General features: G+C 40.4%; 1 protein-coding gene across 3 annotated transcripts; it reads right to left on the reverse strand.

Annotated features, from left to right (window-relative positions):
• Positions 1 to 1435: 1435 nt before the first annotated feature.
• Positions 1436 to 17964, reverse strand: gba2 (glucosidase, beta (bile acid) 2). Of its 3 annotated transcripts, none has more exons than XM_015010735.2 (18): positions 17825 to 17964; positions 17005 to 17552; positions 13155 to 13246; positions 12234 to 12349; positions 10774 to 10992; positions 8994 to 9233; positions 8351 to 8453; positions 7353 to 7506; positions 6676 to 6801; positions 6222 to 6406; positions 5981 to 6085; positions 5740 to 5847; positions 5399 to 5550; positions 4687 to 4793; positions 4424 to 4566; positions 4150 to 4265; positions 3315 to 3506; positions 1436 to 2239 (listed from the first exon to the last, which is right to left on the reverse strand). In XM_015010735.2, the coding sequence occupies exons 2-18, from the start codon at positions 17196 to 17198 to the stop codon at positions 1952 to 1954; spliced, it is 2640 nt and encodes an 879-aa protein (XP_014866221.2). In that variant the 5' UTR covers positions 17199 to 17552; positions 17825 to 17964; the 3' UTR covers positions 1436 to 1951. The 3 variants fall into 3 exon arrangements, with proteins under 3 accessions (XP_014866221.2, XP_014866224.2, XP_014866223.2); XM_015010738.2 differs by having other exon boundaries at positions 17708 to 17885; XM_015010737.2 differs by having other exon boundaries at positions 17693 to 17885.
• Positions 17965 to 18475: the final 511 nt, after the last annotated feature.

The raw sequence follows: 18475 nt of genomic DNA on the forward strand, positions 1-18475 counted from the left end.
TCCTCATTTTCAACAGTGGAGCTATAAAGGTTGAAAAAGGTTATCATTTTGGAGAAAGTCTCAACATCAATATTTCCACTAGAGGCAAAAAAAAATATTGTTTGATAGAGGAAAAGCCTCTCAGACTCTGAGCCCAACAGCACCAAACTATTTTCTTTTTATTAGACAACTAATTTAATTTCACATAATTATCTTGGTAGAAGCCATTTGTTTGTTAAATACTTAATGAAACATATTTACCGTGTTTGATGTTTGTTGTGAATGACGTGTAGTCACAGACTAACGAGATAATTAGTCCAAGTTTGTCGTTTATTCAGCGGTTGTGATGCGCCAAGACAAAGGTAAACAAAGGTAAAACAATCCGAAAGGAGATCAACTCTAAACCACTCGCACATTTTTATTCTCCATCTCTCTTTGTCATTTAAACACACCTGTTGCCATGGCAACCCCATGCGCCCTACAAGCTGAGCATAGATTACGTTAAAAACATTCAGTCCGTTACGATATCAAGGTTTTCAGGCTTGATTATTTATTTTGCCATTATTAATAAATGCTCACTGAACACAATGGTGGTTGATTAGTTAATTTTAAACTCCTGCTCTGATAGTTATTTTGATAATGGAACCGAAACGGTTTATTATTATTGTTGGGTCATTAATTTGAAAACGTTTTGTTGATTTATTTTTGTTGTTCTTTAATAAAGGAAGACGTGCTGGTCTCAGCGCCCTGGCGGCGTTCAGTTTGTCTCCTAATGCCGAGATCGACTCAAAACCTTCCGCTATCGACATATTGCACCGCTGCTCTAGCAAAGCACGAACAGTTCAGAAACAATATAAAGTGGGAACAAAGTTATTTAACTGATTAAGTCGTGTTTTAGATTGTTCTTGAAAAACTAATCACTCACGGCTGCACAGTGAACCCATTGATTTTTTTTTACAGCTGACAGCCGCTCCTCTCTCATGCAGGTACTGCGTACCCCCGCTAAATCTTTTAGGGGTACGCAGTACCCTACCGTACCCCCCTAGTTCCACCCCTGCATATAGGTAATTTAAAGCTGACTTTATTTGCAAAAAAAAAAAATCATTTGAAAATGTTTTTGAATGAACTGACAAATCATTTTCCTTAATTATTTTTGAGAAAATGTTCTGTTGCAGCATAGCATTTCCACATATGGGACTGAACTCCGAACTCTGAAATCAGTTTGGTTTTCCCCTCTTCGTCATTTTCTCCGTCCCTAAAGGCAGGATGATTTGGACTTTCCTCCGGTATCTGTGTGCCTTATTGCTGTTGCAGGATGCATGTGACAAAGTTCAGTTTATGGTCATTATAATAATTTAGCATTACCTAAGATTGCTAGGTTTAAAGGATTAAATATCTGAGAAGGTTAGCAGCTCAAACCAACTTGTTGCCTGGTATTTGCATTTAAAAAACAACATTGTGTTAAATTTCAGTCCTTTATTCCTAGCGATTGTCATGATTATCATTTAGGAAAGAAAACAAGTTGCAGCAACATGTGTGTACTGAATGCTTACAGTCATGCTCAAAGGCACTAAATTCTATTTAATAACAAAAAAAGTTAATATTTTTTCCATACATTTAAATACCACTCATCACACATTTCACTGCTTAACAGCATTCTAACTCAACTGGAGTTGACATTACATACAGACGTTGCAAATGTGTAAATACTATTGGCATATTATCAAATGTAGTGCTTGCATATGTACATGTGCACAATGTGACAACATATTGCTGAAACAAAAGATGGCATTGTTAGCTTGCTTTACATGGAGACTTGGTTTTAGAAATGCCCAACCACACAAAGTGTAAGACAACTTGCAGTGCCATGAGAAAAGTCCTTTAACACACGATTGTTTAATTAATTATAACAGTGTCCGATTTAGACAATGAACCACTGAGCCAAACAAACTAAAGGGAAAGGAATTCCCAGTTAATTTAGTTGAGAATCACTGTTTTCTTTTTCTTCAGTAGGTAATACATCAGGTTTGATTTCGCCATTGTCTCCGCTGTCTCCGGTTTTAGCTAGAACAGTGTTGTCCCTCTGGGACGTGTCCAGAGCGAGCTGCATGGCCCAAACACTAAGAGGCCTCATGTAGGCCAGTGAGCGGTAGATGCTCCTCTCGCAGTAAGCTTCAGGAGTCTGGAAGGCCATCCCCAGCCTCTCCCATACTGTTCGGTAGCAACCCTCTGCAGTCCGCATACCTTCCTCCAACATACCCTAAGGTACAAAGAAAAACAAAAACACATTAATGTCCATGTTGCCTAAACACTACCACAAAGTTGTACTGAATTATCTTGTTAAAAATGTGACAAAAACAATTATTGGGTAATTGGCTCCAGTTATCTTCCTATAAACTCAACAGCCACCCCTGCCCCTCGTAAAGAAAAGCATGATCCTGCCACCACCGTGTTTCACTTTATTTTCACTTCCACAAAACTGGAAGAACAGGGTTTTACTTTAGCTAGGAGGTCTAACTGAAAAACAGTAGTTTTGGTAACAAAACTAAGATATTTATAAATGTTTAAAAATCTGAATCAAACTCATTAAAACAGCAAACTGAGCTTTGAACAGTCCGACTTCTTAAATGGGAGAACTTCAAAAATATTCATCAATGAGTTAATTTAGTCATCTTAATAAAGGTTTTACAATATCATTTTTTATATGTACAAGCTGACATGCAACTTATACAATGAAAACAATCCTGGGCCTAAAATAAACCCTTGAGAAACACCAGAGGTAAAAGCCTCAGCTGCCTTCATTGGTATGAAGAGAGAAATTCCTCTCTATCAACATAACTTCAGAAGAGCTTCTTAAATAAAGTTCTCACTAAGGTGAAAGTATTATTGTTTACAGTGTTAAAACTAGTATTCAGGTTTTATAATCTCCAAAAGTCATAAGTTACAAGATGGCCATAGCAATCTCTTACAGAGCGATGGCGAGGTCTAAAATTGAAATAAAAATTGTGCAAAAACCTTAATTCAGTGGACTTAATGTGACATGTGGCAAAGAAAAAAGTGTGTTAAACTGAAAAAGAAAAGTTAGATTTATTTTATTTACTGCTTATAATCACAGAAGAGACTCGTTTTAAACTTCACAGCTGGTCTTCAAAGAAGATCAGAAAAAGTATTGACCTCAAAGGCATCAGACTTTATCAAACACTTTACAAATTTGGCTAAAACTTTCACATTTGAAGTAAACCTTGATGAAAATAAAATGTTGGTATAATTAAGCTGACTGTGTCCCACTAAAAATAAAACAAATTAAAATCTACTCCATTAAAACTTCCACTCGCCTCATGAATCATAGTAGCTGCCAGCCCGTACACAACTCCGATCCAGACCTCATCTGACTGGACGCTGGAGTGGTCGGGCACTCCCTCAGGACGCATGCCGTTAACGGCGCCCATGTGGCCTTCAGAGAAGCTCATTACATTCAAGTCAAAGACAGATTTCAGTGCGCGCCGGATCTTTTCTTTGGGAAATGCCTGTAAGGAAAAAAAAGGACCGGATTTTAAGGCAACATTCGCATAAAAATGAATTGGAAAGCATTGGCTTTGGGGCTACTTTTACAAAAGTCATGCAGCACTTTGCAAAAATCATTCATATCCCTGGAAACTGCTCTGAGTTAAAGGAAGATGATGGATGAAGCCAATTCCAGAGGCTGTAAAAGAGACTTGTGCTGAGTGTTTTGCCCTTAAAGACACAGCCAGAGATACAATGAAATTATCTAAATCACAGCATATTTGATCCAGGTCAAACACAAAAATCGATGATTACAGATGCTTTCCACTCAGCCATACTGAGCTTGAGCTGCTTTGCAAATAAAAGTCGACACACATTTCCATACTGGAAATCTGTACTGAAAAATTTCAGACCATCACATCTGGATGGAAGTATCCGCCATGTCAGAATTCATTTGGAAAAATGCGTTTCCATCTTCTCTCTTTCTTGGAAATGCCAATAAAACACCTTAAGCGAGCGTAAAGTTTTTATTTTTTTTGCAAATTTGAGGAAGTAATTTTGCAGTTTTCATCAACCTTTTCCAATGAGATACTTTAAAAGGCAAATAAAAATACATTAATGGTAACACATTTAATAATAACATCGATGGGAGGATGTTTAACTCACTTGGTATGCTTCTTTTTCCAACCCAGATGCTCTGAGGAACCAGTGTCCGGCACACTGATCAGACATGATGCTGTTAGAAAGCGCCCTCCCGCTGCTGTCGTAATTGTAATACTTTCCTAAACATCGAAGGGGGAAAAAAAAGAATGATACAAGCTGCACTTAATGCTAAATGGTCATTTGAAGTATGCTTAACTTCATCACTCCGTAGATCTGAAGATGTTCTACCTCAATGATAAAATTTGAAACTCCCAGACAGATAAATGTTGGAGCGTACCGTTCCATAAGAGTTTATCAAAGGCTGCACTGCCTCTCTCCAGGAGGTCCTTGTAACGCCGGTAAGCCTCTTCACTGTCCACCAGTCTGGCCATTTTACACATCACACACAGGGACGCCAGCCACATCCCACCGCAGTACGCACTGCAGGACACAAAGAGACCAGCAAACTTGTAACTCAGCTGCAGTTGTAAGGACTCCAGAACACCTTTTAGGAAAACTGCTTCACTTCAGCCGACCCCATCTGAGTAAAACGGGCCTCACCTCGGTCCAGTCACAGTCCAGCCATCGTACGTCTGATCTGCGTATCCAGAGTTTTCTATCAGGCCGTCTCCGTCCTGGTCAAACTTCAACTCAGACTCCATCACAGCCTAAACATTATGTATCATTAATCCTCAGAGAACCAAAGCAGGTAAGTTAATATGGTTTGGTACAAAAGCTGGGTGAGTTTAAAGCAGATTATTGTTGAGTGAAATAATCCATGTTGGTTCCTTGTGCAAAAGTTCACCTCTTCATGACGTGTCTTGCTGCAAGTGCAGGAACAATGCTATGTTAACAGTTTGGTACATGAGCTTTTCACATTGATTTGTGAGTGCTTTACTCAGTCATTCGCATCCCATCCTTCTGTAAACATTTCACAGAACTATTTATTCTGTGCCGAAGGAGGTTACAGGTTCAGTTACTCGGACCGAGGTTTTTGAAAGGTTACAGTTTCAAACCTGAAAAATGTTTCCTTTTATCTTCTGACAGTTTGAAGTCCTTTTGTGGAGAAGGCAGATAAACTGCAGAAGTGGCTTAAGGTTTCTCTGCCAATAAGCAGGCTGCTGAAAGCTACTAGATCATGTTATAGACTGTAGCTTTATTTCATATTTTATACATTTTTAGGGTCTTTATACAGCAAGAATCTGATACTGGCCCATACCTGGATGGACATTTTGAAGTAAACATTGATTAAACAATGAATAAAGAGTTAAACCTGGCAGATGGGCCACATGTCCCGCAGGTACTGACTGTCCTGGGTCAGATGAAAGTCCCTGTAGACCTGCAGGACAAACTTCAGGTTCAGGTCCTTCCAGTCTGCGGTGTCGTGGATAAGATAAGCATTTAACCTCTGCCAAGGCTCGTCATCTAGGTAGAGAAATGTGTTGTATAATCAAAAGCATATACAAAAGTCAAACAGATAAGAGCCTTATAAAGACAGTTAGTTGTAAAGAACAAGGCATCAGTCAGGTTTATTATGTACTTTAGTCGTAAACGACTGGAGTAGTCCACTGGGATGCTCTCACAGTGAGGTTATCTGGATCGTTTCTCCCCTACCTGGGTCTCCTATGTCATGAGGCACCACGTTTTTTGTCTTGACAGGAGAGTAACGGCCGTTCATCAGATGCAGCCTCTCTGTAGGATCCTGCTGAACCACGGTGCCAGCTGAGGGAAGATTGATGGGTCAAAAGATGGAGCACGTTTTCACGATCGGTGGAGACTGATGGCCTAAAACTGGTCTAGCAGGGATCGTTGATGAACAGTCGGGTTATGGAAAGGGCTCTATGAGTTCACTCACCAATATCATATTGCACACTCAAGGCTAGCTTGGGCCACAGCATGATAAGTGCGAAGGAGGCGTAGAAGTGCACGTCGTACGTGTTATACATTCTGTATTCCTGACCTGGAAAACAGGGCAACATTTTATTCAATCTGAAAGTCATCGCTGCTGTCTGAACGTTTTATCCGATTTAAAATAAAACAACAAAACAGTGAATATTTGTGCATTTTAACCAACTAGTGATTCTCCTTTTGCCTACCTTCTAGGTAAGCAAATCGGCCGTACTCCTTGACGAGAGCAGGCTGAGCTGGCAGACCGCCGTCCTCACTGCGCACACCGCCGCTGATGTCAGCATCCTCCGAAAGCTCCGTCCACACGGTTCCTCCGTCCGCCACGAAGTACAGCTCGTTAAACAGAGCGGACTTGTACCAAGGCGGGAGAGAACTGGGACGCATGGGAGAAACGTAGTTCAAAGACAAACCAAAAAACAGAAGGTTCTTATGCAAAAATCACAAAACAGCTACAAGCAAAAAAAAAAAAAAGAAAGAAAATCCATCCATTTGTCATTTTTTTGTGGTGATGAACAGAAACACACATGAAATATGTCACTTATACAAAATATAAAAGTTTTACCTTTTTTACTCAAGTGTTGAGCTAATTTAACTTTTCAGTATTTTCATTTTATTGAGATGCGTCTTCTGAAACTAAAGTACCTGTCCTGTAAAATGGGTCTCTGCCACTCCTCAATGGATTTCTCCCACTGTTTGTAGTGTGTCAGTGCGTAATGGCTGAGGGACGGAGATGCATCTCCTTTGTCCCCAAAGTATCGAGCATATCTCCTATAAAAAATAAAAATAAAAAAAACACTTTGTTTAATAAAGAAGTCCAAGATAAATCAGGGTTAGAGATTAAGGACATACATCTATTATTTATCCCAAAGAAATGCTTGTTGTTTTTGTTGTTTTTTTTTGCCTTTTTCCTCATGTATTGCACATAAGAGAAAAGTGACTGGCTCTGGTGGGATGTGAGGCGAATAAGTAATGAGGAATACCACTCTGATCTAAACCATGGGTAAACAAATTAAGGCGGGACTAGTGGGCTCTTCTTGCTCTGTAACCTGAGAACGACGGCAAAGCAAACAAGGGAGGAGGTATGCTTTGCCTATGTGACGTTGGAGCTCAACAGCCAAACCAAGTAAACAGGTAAAATAAGTGCAGTGTTACATGTTTCGGCAAGTATCAAGTTCTTACAACTGTAGATCTCAAAAGAATGTAAAAACAAACTAATTTAAGAAGACTAAATGTTAAATCCTGGTGATGGAAATTCATTTACATCCTTACAACCACGATTTCAGATCCCTGAACTGTGACTACTGTGACGCAAGAATCACCTGACGTGTTCCCTCTCCCCGGACCCGAAGGTGATTCTGGGCATGTCCCAGGCCAGGCAGAACTCCAGGCTGTTGAGTTTAAGAGCCGGCACCGAGCAGCTCACCGCCAGCGCAGCTGCTACCTTCTCTCCCTTCTGGGTTGGTGGGCTGGATCCTGCACAGGTCAACAGGTGACGAAGGTGAATCGGACAGTAAACAGCATCTCTGTCTAATTCAGCTCCTTTCACTGAGATGAAGATGATCACCTGACCTTTGACACCTTCATTTATCCACATTTGGGTCAGAAGAAATTACAACCGTAGTACTGAATGTATCTTTATTGGGTGTATTTTTAAAAAAAAGAAAAACTTTCAATTTTAGATATTTTTGCATCACATCAAAATAATAATAAAAAAAGATCTGTTCTTTATGAGGTTCTAAAATGATTCAAGTTTGATTTCAAGCATACAAATTAACTTTTCTTTAATAGATGAATCACTCCTTGTGATTTAATGACTTGTTGAAGTACTTCTGGCAACAATAACTGCTTTGATGTAGAGGAGTTTCTGGTTGACTCAAAGATTGCAGTGTGCCAAAATCATAACTCCTCCATCACTGTAAAAAATAAAAAGTCGTTCTAGCCGTCATGGCTGACAGGAGTGGCGGCCATCTTGGCTTTGGTCTCATCTGTCCAAAGAACAATCCAAACACATCTCATCAAATAATGAAGAATTTATTTTAAACTTAAATAGAAAAGTAGACAAAAGAGTATAAAAGTGAGATTTGCTTATTATAGTCTGTAAAATATGAATTCTTGAAACTGAATGAATAATTTTGGCGTTACATATCGGCTGACGTTCACCTAGGTACATTTAGGGGGTGATTAAATATTACATAGTTGTCCTGGGCAGCTTTTGTCCTCTAGTTAAACTACCTTTTTTCATTTTTTCTGCATTAAAAACACTGCAGTTTGGTTTGGTCCCATTTACACGTTTCAGAGGATCAGCTAGCAGATTAACCTGTGGGGGAGTCCAGTCGTCCGTCAGTGATCAAGTCGCTCCACAGACCGCTGCAGGTTCCTTTTGGACTGAAGGCCGTCTGATGGCTCACCTCCCTGTCAGCCTGTTGAGGTTAAAAACTTCAGTTTAATCTCTTAGAAATGGATATTTAGTAGAAAAACTATGAAGATGCTGACCAGCCACAGTGCAGTTACTTTACTTTTATCAAGATACACCTAAGTAGACCTGTGACGATAATTTTTTCTGGACGATAAATTGTCCCAGAAATTACAGCGATACACGGTATTATTGTTTTAAGACCATTTTCAAGTGATATAATGGTAATGGCATGATAATGAAACAACACATCCTCAAAGATCACTGGCACTGGAAGACATTTTAAATATCCAAAATAATTAAACAGAATACCAGAAACAATAAATTAAATAAAATATGAAGTTTCTGAAAACAAAATTATCCTTTAAAAAAAGGGCTAGATGAGACCAAAGCACCAGAATGAAGACTTTTGTCATCCAGGTTTTGGTAGAAAACGAGACAGAAAAGAGGAAGACAATAAATCACGCAAATGCAAATTATTGAGCTCGTTTTAATTCAGCGTACGATTAATCTATTTCTTGCTTCTGACAACATAAATGAAGTGAACCTGCTCTCGCGCGGCGATGCACAGGGTGTAGGGGTTCGTCGCGGTGCAGTGGTGCAGCAGGACTCCGGACACCGCCTCCCCGTCCTTCTCCAGGTGGAACGGCTCATTCCAGTGGCCGCCACTCTTGTCGTCCTTGTGTCCCGACCCGTTGACCATTGTAAACATGATGGAGACATCCAGAGCGTAGTCGTTCTTGTTCTCTATGTCCCACACAAATACTGCCGCTGGGAGACTCGAGTCCTGAGGAGAGGCAACGATACTCAACAGGTTGCTTCAGATGTGGAAACCATACAGAAAAAAAACAACAGAAAAAGCTTTAGGAGAACTTTAAATCTGTTTTTGGTGTGGTAGAAAATGTAATTTCAGACTGACATCTTATAACCTTATTAATCTGATGGTTATGTTATGTTTGCCTTTTCTTTTTGTCTGTGCGCCACACCCAAGGTTAGCCATTGTTTTCCACAGCTGCAAAAAGGAGCCAGAATGTCTCGTGCGTTTATGATCCTTTGTCCTCGGTATAAAAATGTCGTGTTGACTGTCTAGCTCCTCACTTTGACCTGATCAAGAATCTGATTCTGTAAGCTCTCATTCCATGGACATGGTATTAATAAACCTGACAGAGTGATTTTCACCTCAGAGGCTAAAAGTCATGGTGGAGATTTATGACAAGTTTGGGCTGAAGTCGTAAGAGCGCCCAAATATTTTTATCGACACCGTAGGTGAGGATGTGTTAAAAGCCTTCAAATAAACTCAGCTGCTACTGAGGGATATAAATGATTTCAATGTTTAATCTGAGCTAATTTACTCAGAGTGAAGGGGAGAACATCCTGGGTTAAGTACAAACTGGTTTTATCCAAATAACCAGAGCCACAGTAATCCAGTCAGCCCAGGATTTCACTATTGTTTTTTTGATTTTTTTTTTTTTTATCATTTAGAAATATTTCCTCAGCATTTTGTGACATTTGCGCTTATGTATGATGGTAAATATATATATATATATATATATTTTTTTTTTTTTTACTGGCTATAATCGATCACAAACTATAATTTGACATCAAGTTAAGTTGAAGTGCAGTAGAAGTAAAAATAATGCTAACTATCACTGCTGACAGGTGGGAATTAGCAGTCACTTAATATATTTGACAAAGTTTGTGGAAACTGAATTTTGCAATAAATTCACAGTTATGCGTTAGTGTGAAAAAATACACGGGTCTGTTCTTTTTTTTTTGCAAATAAATAAACAAAACCTTTTAATGGGTGTTCTGTAGTCTAATGTCCTGTTACATTGTTTCTGATGGCCATTCTTCAAAATGGGAAAAACAAAAGAACTCCAAGTGAGGCAGATGGCCACTGAATTTCATAAGTAAAGAAATGACCGTGAGAAATCTGCTGCTCGTCTGAACTTGCTTACATCCTCAGTCTTAAATGTTTAAATTATTTCTCACACCAACTCATTGGAGCCTTTATATGGTTCACGGCTTTATTATATCTTTAAAATATCAGGATAATCTGGGGAACTTCGTGTTGCAATTGGGTCTAAAACAGGAAATCGATCCAAAATGTCTGACCAAACGGGAATCTCTCAATATGTGTTCTAACCTTGCATGGTACTAAATTGTTAATATGAAAAGACTAAGTGCTTTCCTAATGAGTCAAGAAGAACATACTGTATTAACAGCGGAGGCATCAACAACTTTACATTTCCAGAAAGACCTTGTTAGAATTTGTGTAACGGATGCATGTTTAAGGCCGAGCGTGCAGTAAGAGAAACGTCACCGACCTGATAGTCATGAGGGATGACGGGGGATATCTGCCGACAGGTGAGGGTGACGTTCTGGCCCGGCAGCTGGTACACGGTCCAGGCGCGCGGGTACAAGGCGTGATAGAAGGCGTACTCTCCGCAGTAGCCCCAGTTCCAGCCTTGCAGCGTTGGCGGACGCTCCACGGACAGAACCTGCTGGTAAACCGTTTGTCCTCCACGGCGCAAACACACAGTGAACTGCAACAGGAGAAGGAGATGCTTAACTATGCAGAACGAGCAAGACGTAACCATCAGCTGTAAAATCCAGAACAATAGTGATTGGGAAAGAAACAAGTTTTTCTCGCACGTTCCTGAAAACTGACTCTAGGAAATTCCAAGAAAAAGTTTTTCAGTTCATAAATAAAGATGGCATCATTAAATAACTGTGTGCAATAAATTTACAATAAATTAAACCTGACTCAGTGATTGCACTTCAACTAAACGGCAAGTTGTTTTTTGTTGTTTTTTTTTTTACACAGTCTGAATGAACACACAGACGCACTGGACAGGCTTTTAGTTGTCAAGACAAAGTTCTGATCAAGATTTTCCTTCTGCAAGGATTTTAACAAACTATTTTGTGTAAATGTTCAAAATTTTTCTGCAGGGCAATCCACCACTGCGGACATCGATGTACACCATTGGTTGGCTCGCCAGCAAAGGCCTTAAAGATCTGACTTGAACTCCTCTGGGAACAATATGAACATTTTTAATCGCTCTGCTGTTCATAGTGTAATGATCTGATATGAGAAGAAATATCATCAGTCTATCTGCCAAGATAGCTGCCACTAGCTTCCTCTAGACTTCAAACAGTGTTGCATAAGACGATTGACGAGTGGCGTTCCTTCACTTTCCACAACCAACAACTGGAAGTTTATCTAAACATGTGAATTTGTAAACATTTAGCAGCCTTCATTTGGCAAGTGGACTTCATGAAAACAGACAGTGACTCTATGCTCAATACAGCTGGAAAGAAAAATCCACTCACAGTGTCTCACTGAAAGTGTGTCACGAAAGTAGACTTTGGCGGTTCTGAAACCCGTACGCAGCCCACGTCTGGTATGGGCTCCCTAAAGTGTGCACTGCGTCTCACCGGCTAGTTGCTGCTCTCTCCTGGCAAGACTGAAAGAAAGCTGTCATACTTCTCCTTTACTCATAAAGTCAAACAGGGCTATTGAGAACTATTTCCAGCCTTAAAAAACACTAACAGTCATGATGGGAAGCTACCCATCACTCTTGTTAGTCATTATAAAAGTACAGTTGGCGAGGTTGGGCAACATGTCTGTTGTTACGCCAGCGTGCGAGATTCTTGTACTGTTATTCCACAAAAACCATATCATCTTGTGTTTACTCTAGTCTACTACAAAAGCAAAAGGAGGCCCAGTTTCCTTGCATTCCCAGTCAAGATGCCCCATCATGATGACTTTTGGGTTATGAGGTACCTGGTTGGCTATGACGGTTTTGTAGTGGTACATCCCCGGGTTTAGCTGCCATCTGCAGAACTCCCCCCGCCAGCCTCTCGTAATGGTGCCGCCTCCGATACCGCCAAGAGGAGCACCTGAACATGCCGGCAGAAGGAGGAGAGGAATGTCAAAGGAAGGACAAACGGATGAGCTCACTCGCGGCTAATCCCAACTCTATGAAAACATGAAGGTTTACATAAGCTTAGTCCAGCTCTGCAGGAAAACTAAAAAGTAATTCCAGTTGAGCCTTAAACAAATCCAGCGAGTTTTGTCTAATGATTTATTGACCTCCTGCTATTAATGTCAACCCTGGTAAAGATGTTTCCAAAAGGTTTTGGATAAAATAGTAGTTGTGCCACTCGATGCTGCAGTTCTCCAACACCGAGCTCTGGATACATTTTTGCATTTCCTCAACCATCCTCACAAATTTAGGCCAGTAACCATGTCTTAAATCAGGCACACTGACACTTATTAAATGGTGAAATGTATTGTCTTCCCGCCTTTGAAGAGTGCATAACAGAAATTGACCTGTGTGCTGTGCCAAGAGAAAAACAGATTTACATTTGTCTCCTGTGATTTGTTAGAAATGACAACAAATGTGGCACCTTTTATTTTGATCAAACAAATAATCCTTAACCACTGAATAAACGTACTTAAATTAAGTGCAGATTTTGAGATCAAGTAAATGCATTAGAAGATGTGTTTATTCAATTATAATCCTTTAAGTCCAGCATGAACATGAACTGTTAATTTTTTTTTCTTTCACAGACAAACTGCCTTCATCAGAGAGACACTGTTGCCACTGCACTCATTTCTACTGAAGGCAGTAGAGATACCTTTATTTCACATTAGAACATAATGTGAAATTACTCTTCTTCTGTATAACCGAATCAAACCAACCATATATTTGCCGTAGAGGCAGAGCTCGAAACATATCGATGAACGGAGCCTTCTTCTCCACTTGAGTCTTCTTGTACCACCATTTAAGATACCTGGAAAACATGCAGAGGAAAGTTAAGTTGTGAAAACTTTGCACTTTCGCTTTAAGTGAGGAAGATGTGAGCCAGTTTATTCTTCTTTGGCCAATTTATTAGAAGAATGAGGAGGCGCAATGCTGGGGAAAAAAGGGCAATGAATTAAAAATTTTATACAATTTAATGGCATGTCAACAAGATTACACCAGCGGGTTAGTCCATAAGATGATCAATGCCTTCCTACACAATTCCGCTCGATTCTCATCTCTCTTCACAGCTCTGTGAGGTTTCTCCCATATACTTGGATTCCTTCAGTAGAATTTCAACCGGGTCAACCAGTGAACAGAAGGTGAAGCTGTGAACCATTATGATGATTTTTGTCCCCATTTTAAGATTGTAATCTGTCAGTAGTTTTAGCGATGGCAGTGGAGGAAGTGAACGAAGCCGTTCAGTCCGTGTTACCCACACTTCCAGATACTGAATTGACATCAGCATTTGCATCGTTTGGTTCGGCACTTCTCTCTTTGCAGTGAAGGACTGTTGTTTACAGTACAGGCAATTTCAGGCAAGCTTCATAGCATCAAGCTGGCGCATTACATACATTACAGCCAAATGTTTAAAGTTTTAAATTTCAACCGAGGCCTTGCCTCCAGGAAGAAATCGTTTCTGAATAGCCCAGGGTCCAAACTCTAATCCCCGGGCTGGTTTTTACCAGGATAACATAGTTAGTTTAGTTGTCCTAAATAGTCACATCATTGGTGGACTGAATATCAATTCTGATTATCTGGACATTATTCTGAATAATGTGTTTCTCACACAACTAACAGACGAGTCTTAAGTTAAAGAGTAAAATTTGATGCATCTAGATGTGTGTGTTCCACATAAACATAAGTGTTTATGGCTCTGCTGTGTGTTATCTCGGGTATATGACCTCACCTTCTTCCAGTGCAGCTCCACCGTAAGATAACACATCTGCACGGCACAGGCTGACCGGTTACCCTGCTCTGACTGTTCCAGACGAGCATTCATACCCCTTCACAGAAAGCCTCCTCTTTATACTGACAATTTTCCTTCCTCAACATATCGAAATGTCACAAAAAAAAAAAGAACATCTTGACTAATTTAGACAAAAGCAGTATACTTTACTTTTAAAAGCCCCAAACTGGTAATAAACACATTTTCTCCCAGCTTGTTCTTGTTTCTCTGCTCTCTGGAGCTACAGGAGTTTCCAGGCCTTTAGGACTCTCAGCCAAAGCGGGACACACAAACACACAGAGCGAGAGAAAATAGAGGGAATTGTGCAACTACACAAAGGACGGACTTGTAAAACGAGGCCAGCGCTCTCACAGTCTCAGGTCCACTTCATCTGAGCGTTGTTAGTAGTGTGCTCACAGACGTGTGTGTCTAGTCGTGACGCCGGGGCTGCCCAGTCAAATATTAATTAGGCAATGTAACAAAACCGCTCAAGCTGCTTGCAGTGCCCGGAGCAGAGTCAATAATCTGTTTATGCTCCGAGCTCCGAATGGAAACACGACGGATTTTCTGTTAATATGCAAAAACAAAATAAAAAAAAAAAAGCAGCAGCATAAAGCTGTGTTTGTTGTGTTTTCTAATACAGGAAATACGCTCAGCACTGCTGATGCACAGAACTAACAGCCCACGATGCACTTAACCTACATTTTTTCAGGCGACACAATTCCCCATTTGTGTGTTGTTGTGAAAGATCAAAAAAAGATTGGCAGCTTTATTACACTTTTACAACATAATGTGAGGCTTTTTTTTTTTTTTTTTTTTTTTGCAAACTGCAATAATCGGGGGTAAAAACAAAACGGTGAAAAGTGGATCATTTGAATTCCAGCAGCACACATTTCTATTTTGCCTTTATTCAAACCTCCTGAGTCAAAACTTGCTAGGACCTCCTTTTGCTGTAGGGCATGTGTCCAACAGCTTAGCACATCTAAAGACTGATTGTTTTTGACCTCTTTTTTTTTTTTTTTTTTTACAAAACATCTCAACATCTGTCCAACTGAAAGGAGGAAACTACCTGAACATTAACTGTCAAGTTTTACTACAGGGTTACGTTTGTCTTAAGGCCTCCAAGTTCCTCACAGAATAGCTGAAATTATACTGAACTTGCATAACACAAAAGTGGATTCTGATCACTGATTACATAACTTTTCAAGACAAATTTTTGTGCAGAATTTTACTTTAGGGCATCACACGCAAAATTCTCAATGAGTTCAACAGATATGAACACTTCATCCAGGCATGGTGAGTCTGCTGACAACGAAGGTCTGACATCAGCAACCAGCTGTGAACAATACCTCCACATAAAAGCTCAGGCTGCACTGAGGCCGAGATGAATGGAGTCGACCATAGCGTGTCATTTGAAGCCACTGCGGGCTCAGGCTATTGTCAGGACACTGCTGTTTGCAGCCCAGCTGAAATGCAAACAATGGTCCCCGACCCAGTCCAGATATGTGAACACAGTGCCAACCTTGAACCCAACCCAGGTGGAGCTTTGCTTTGGCTGCCAACTTGCTGAAAACTCCCAGTAACCATATCTTTAAAAAAAAAAAAAAAAAAAAAAAACAGTATTGACTGCAAGTCTAGATATTCTACAACTCTGAGCTGGAGGCGATGTTCTCTCTGAGCAAAGTTTATTCAGCGCACCAGTTATGATGCCATAAATCTTTGCAATAATTAACAAAAGCTGCCATGGCAACAGGGCCGACTGAGGCACACCCTGTATGAGCATCGTCGTGCGGTTCCTACGTGGTCCGAAGTGACCGTTTGAACCGGTTTTTAGGGAACTCGGAGGATCTCAGGGAAGCACAAATAAAGAAACGAAACAACTTCATTGTGTTCGCACCCAAAGTAAGAAACCCTCACACTTGCGTCATGTTAGGTTTGTAAGCACGATGTTGACATATTTTATAGAGAAAATGGCTGATGAAAACATGAAGGGTTGCTCGAGTCGCGTGTTCAGCATAAATTTGATTGCAGCAAGTAAAGGCTGCATGGTGGGCTTCTTGAAAGCTGCTGAATATGCATACTTTGCACAATCAAGAGCATTCATACTGGGGTATTTTTATCTATGCAGCGCCCTGAAAATCTATTTATACCCACTGAACTTTTTTCACACATCGTCAGAACTTGAGATACCGTTTGTTCGATGTTCTATGAAATACACATTATTTACTAATTAGGCGACTACTGAAGGCAAATATTTGCACTGGCTTATATTTAAAGGATATCTGAGAAATAGAGGCGGATGGGATTGTACACAAGCGCACTCCAAACTTTAAACATTTTAGAAAATTAAGCATCATTTAGTTTCCTTCCGCTTGGACTGCTTCCTGTTGATCTGTCTTCAAAAAGAAACAAAAGTGACCACTGCAGTTTTTTGGAATCTGATATATTAGTATCATACAAGGACTCCAAAGCCTTTCTCTCAACAAGACCAAAATGCAACATCCGGAATGTAACTTTAAAATTACATTATTAGGATCCTTTACTGCAGGAGAGGTTTTGCATTTATTTAGAGAACAACTAGACACTCTGAACTTTGGACTTGTAGCAGATCTAGATTCCGTAGTTGGAAATATTTCTTCCATTGTTCTTCAGAATAAATGTCACTGGTGCTCCGCTACAAGGAAAACACCAAAATGGCAATGGTTTTATACCAAGACTGTGTAGGCATCTTATTAGGAGAGCTTCTGAACACTGGTTTAACACGTTTTGTTTTTGCATTTTGGATGATCTCTGTGTCTTACCTGATTCCCAGGCCAATGTGATCCATAACATTGGACAGCGAGACATCTTTGGCCTGGAAGGGCTTCCTCTTCTCCTTGAATTCGTGCGCCAGACAGATCCGCCACCCCTCTTTGGGCACCCCTTGTCCCATTTCCTTAGAGGCGTATCTGCTCATGAGGTCCGCCGTGGACTTCTCGCCCCACTCCGAGGTCATAACTGCACAACTTTTAACCCGAAGGAGCTGAAAAACGTGGTGAGTGGGATTTATACACAGAGAGCTGCCACCACCTTTAGTAAACTGAACAAGCTCAGTGAGGGCTTTCACCACAGAGGTATAAGGTGTTACAGGTGTCTCTCCACTGGAACTAATACACTGGATTGGATGAGTCAAAAGGGGGTGACCTGATGGACTCTTGACACATGAGCAGGAAATGTTTGCTCTTCAGGGTGGAGGCTCTAGTGCCATATTTCTGCTACAGCAGTGGGAGCATCTCAATGGGGTTTCCAGTGTGGATTCGCCTCTTCTTCAGGAAGTGGTGAAGAACCTTCTGTTGATTAGCATGAGCTCCTGCAACACGGCAAAGAGAGTAAAGCAACACGATTAACACAAAACATGAGTTAATGTATCCAGAAAGCCTTATGGAGAGATTATTTCTCAGCAGCAAACATCTCTAGAATTGCAACACGTCTACATTTGACAATACTCACAGCATTTTTTTTTACCTCCTTAGTGAACAAGTAATAGCTTAAAAACATCCATTTGCTTTGAGGATAAGGTACAACGAAACCCGACGCAGCCTGCTAACCACAACGAATTGTCTGTATTTGCTTAGAAAATACCTGAGTTGCAGCGTCAACGCGACATAGCGGAAAGCCGACCTCTCTAAAGAGGCTGTAGCTCTTTTCAGGGGAGGAGCTCAAAATGTAAATCTTCTATCCGCTCTGCGGAAGCTAATTTTTACCCGCGTCTTGACTTGCAGTGACAGGCTTCCATTGAAACTGCTGGAAAACATTTCGTTTCACTGTGGTTAGCGTCATGTACGTTCAATTTGTGCATTCAGTAAATGTACTGCAGCGACAACATTGTTGTTCATGTCGATGAGTTTTAAAGTAACCTTTGAAAAATGTCATAGAAGTAAACTGTGCCTGACAATTGTGACTCTGGAGATCTGAGAAAAAACAAAAAAAATGTAAGGATGCGCTTGTACCATTTTAACAAAAAAAAGAGACAGGTTATGTAAATTCCAATTTGTCGTACTTCACAGCTGTATAAAGTATGTTTTAATTCATTTGTAAGTCAGTATGTACGAATCTTATTCCGTTTAATTATAACGTTTTCATCAGTATTCTGCCATTGTCGCTCTGCAATTGCCCCGTAGTAATTTGGTGCATGTCTTATGGCAAGCTGTTTGTGTATTTAGTCGAAAACCGGGATTTTGACTAAAGCCCGTGTGATTTCCGTTAGGACTGATGACAAGCCAGTGAGACGAG

Source organism: Poecilia mexicana, unplaced genomic scaffold (assembly GCF_051168715.1).
Source record: "Poecilia mexicana isolate PSO_F unplaced genomic scaffold, ASM5116871v1 scaffold_18, whole genome shotgun sequence".
NCBI classification, from domain to species: Eukaryota; Metazoa; Chordata; class Actinopteri; order Cyprinodontiformes; family Poeciliidae; genus Poecilia; species Poecilia mexicana.